At 41.8% G+C, this 2,932-nt stretch overlaps 1 protein-coding gene across 9 annotated transcripts in view; it reads left to right on the top strand.

Moving 5' to 3' along the window:
* The window catches only part of SOX6 (SRY-box transcription factor 6), a 337,876-nt gene that overhangs the window by 89,164 nt on the left and 245,780 nt on the right, over window positions 1-2,932 (top strand). For 2 of the 9 annotated variants that reach the window (XM_035890957.1, XM_035890950.1), the window contains exon 1: window positions 665-754. The exons of 3 other annotated variants lie outside the window; for them this stretch is intronic. In XM_035890957.1, coding sequence (XP_035746850.1) covers window positions 678-754 — 77 coding nt within the window. In that variant the 5' untranslated portion in view covers window positions 665-677. Of the gene's footprint in view, window positions 1-635; window positions 755-2,932 lie in introns of those variants that run through there. 4 more of the 9 variants (XM_035890947.1, XM_035890949.1, XM_035890948.1 and 1 more) reach the window with 4 other exon arrangements.

The following is a 2,932-nucleotide window of genomic DNA, read 5'->3' as shown; positions in this document are numbered from 1 at the left end:
GATAGCTGTTTTAATGTGGACTGTGGGAGATTTTACACTTGATTTGTTGAATCTGAACTCTTTGCTGTAAACTCTCACCACACAGAAGAAACTATCTTTATAAATGACAGAATGGACCTGGCCTGAATGGTGCTTTGTTTACTGTTTTCCTAAAAGGGGCCCCTCTATATTTCATCTGTCAAAGTTGCTTTTCTTTCTTTCAACAATGCTTGATTGTTTTCACAAAAATTCAGGTTCCATAGACAGGAGAATTCTGTATTATATTTTCCTGCCAAATTCCGATCTCTGTTTTCCTTCCCCTGTGCTCACAAAGGGCTCATAACTTACTGTCAACTGTGAGGCAAACCACAAAGCTCCACTGTTGCTCAGCAAATAGGCTCTATTGGATGATGGCTTGACTGGCTGTAAAGTTTGCTTAACTGTAGCAGCAGTGGCAGAAGGCATGTGGGGTACTGTATCTCCCAACAGGCCCAAACGCCTTCACTTCTCGCGGTTGCTTTTATATTTTTAACGACTTTAATTGTTGAACAAAGTTGACAGTGCTTTGTACAACAACTTAGATCTTGCTTGTACGTATGGATAGATGCGGTAGCCTGGGAGCTGGCAGAGATTAACTCAGTGTGATTTCCTGACAGTGGCAGTGGTTCCTTCTGATTTGGGAAGGTGTCAGAGGTGTTATGCCATCAAACTCTGAAGTGCTGGCTGGTGTGGTAGGAGAAGGCAGGACAGAAGAGTGGAAGAACAGCCATTATATGTGAGTGATATGTGCAACTAGTAGTTGTGTTGGTTTTTTTTTTTTTCTCCTATCACTTTAGCTTTTCTAACTAAAATTCTAAAACAAATTATAGTTTTTGAGCTAAAAATAACCTTCTCTGTTACGTTTATAGTCATGTATACTTTTAGATGACGATGCAGAAATTTTATTTAGAGCAATGGTTTTATTTTCAGAAGTCAGTGATACTCACTTACCATCCAAACCGTGTAATTTCTGCTTGCATGCAGCCTAAGACATTTGCAATAGGTACTGAGTAAAATATTGCTTTAATTGAATCAAAGCAAGCTGGGAAGGGAAATTTTTCTTCATCGGTTTATAAATGAAAAAAATGTCTTCAGTTAGATGTATCTCTTGGGTTGATTTTCTACAACAGATGCAGAATGTTTTGTGTTTTTCAAGTGAAGAACGTTTCACTGCTTAACATATGTATAATGTTAGCAAATATTCCATGGAGGTTGTATTGATAAGCTATTTGCTGGGCTTGTCTTTTCACTGTATTTACAGAAAGGTCCTTGAAAATACTAAAATGAATAATTTTGCTGTCTTGAGATTTATTAATTTAGTATTTTAAGTGTGTCTTGCAGAGATGACATGCATTAAAACTACAGTAAATTTAAGTGCCTTTCTGAAGTATTAAATACAGTGCAAGTGATACCATTTTTTTGTTTGATGTTTTGCCCCTTGCATGAGAAAATTCAAAAGAAATGCATATAGCACACAAGTGAGTTGACAGTTTCCATTCCATTCCAGAAGCTGTGCTGGTTGGTTAAAAATATATGTTCCTTTCTTATTTTATTATCCAGTTTGTATTCTTAAAACTGACTTTGCATCCCCAGCCTCTTTCTGAACTTGTATTTAATGTGGTGTTCATCCCGGTGTGGGAGCTTTCAGTTTTATATCGCTTTGATCACTACTTCCCAGTGCAGAAGTGCAGTCAGGTTTTGTAGGAATTCACTATTCGGTGTCAACAAACATTTCTCCCAGCATTTACTGGCTGATTTAAGTAAACTGTAACTCGTGACATGGTATAGTAAATTGATAATGACAATGCCATAGAAATAAATACAACTCTACACGTCTGGTTAGTGAAATAAATCATTGTAAGGAAAGATTTCTTTGTCTGCGAGTGAGAAGAGACTTGTTCCGTTATGAACGTGTTACAAACCTGATTTGAGATCCATCTTTTGATGCAAGTTGTGCCTTTCACAGGGAACTGAGGAGGGCTGGAAACTCAGTCGTATGTGCTTTAGACTTCCTTTGTTTCCTCGGGTTAATTCATTAAGCTCACCGTGTCTCAGTTTCTTCTTTTGTAAAGTAGGAGTGCTGAGAGAGTTGCTTAGTAAAGGTGAAGATATTTTGAGATTTCTGGAACATGAGAAGTTGCTCTGTTTCATAGAATCATAGAATCATAGAATGTTTTGGGTTGGAAGGGACCACTAGAGGTCATCGAGTCCAACCCCCCTGCAGTCAGCAGGGACACCGCCAACTAGATCAGGTTGCTCAGAGCCCCATCCAACCTGGCCTTGAATGTTTCCAGGGATGGGGCCTCCACTACCTCTCTGGGCAACCTGTTCCAGTGGTTTACCACCCTCATTGTAAAGAATTTTTTCCTTATATCTAGCCTAAACCTACCCCGATTTAGTTTAAAACCATTACCCCTTGTCCTAACGCAGCTGGCCCTACTAAAAAGGTTTTCCCCCTCTTTCCTATAGGCCCCCTTTAGGTACTGAAAGGCCGCAATCAGGTCTCCCCGCAGCCTTCTTTTCTCTAGACTGAACAAGCCCAACTCTCTCAGCCTGTCCTCATAGGAGAGGTGCTCCAGCCCTCGGATCATTTTAGTAGCCCTCTTCTGGACCCGCTCCAACACTTCCATGTCCTTCTTGTGCTGAGGGCTCCAGAGCTGGACGCAGTACTCTAGGTGAGGTCTCACCAGAGCTGAGTAGAGGGGCAGAATTACCTCCCTCGACCTGCTGGCCACGCTCCTCCTGATGCAGCCCAGAGTACGGTTGGCCTTCTGGGCTGCCAGGGCACATTGCCGGCTCATGTCCAGCTTTTTATCCACCAGCACCCCCAAGTCCCTCTCGGCAGGGCTGCTCTCAATCCTTTCTCCCCCCAGGCTGTATTGATACTGGGGGTTACCCCATCCCAGGTGCAGGA

This window comes from Egretta garzetta, unplaced genomic scaffold (assembly GCF_000687185.1).
Source record: "Egretta garzetta isolate BGI_Z169 unplaced genomic scaffold, ASM68718v1 scaffold133, whole genome shotgun sequence".
NCBI lineage: Eukaryota > Metazoa > Chordata > Aves > Pelecaniformes > Ardeidae > Egretta > Egretta garzetta.
Note: the sequence above shows the minus strand (reverse complement) of the source record. Positions and strands in the feature narration are given on the sequence as shown.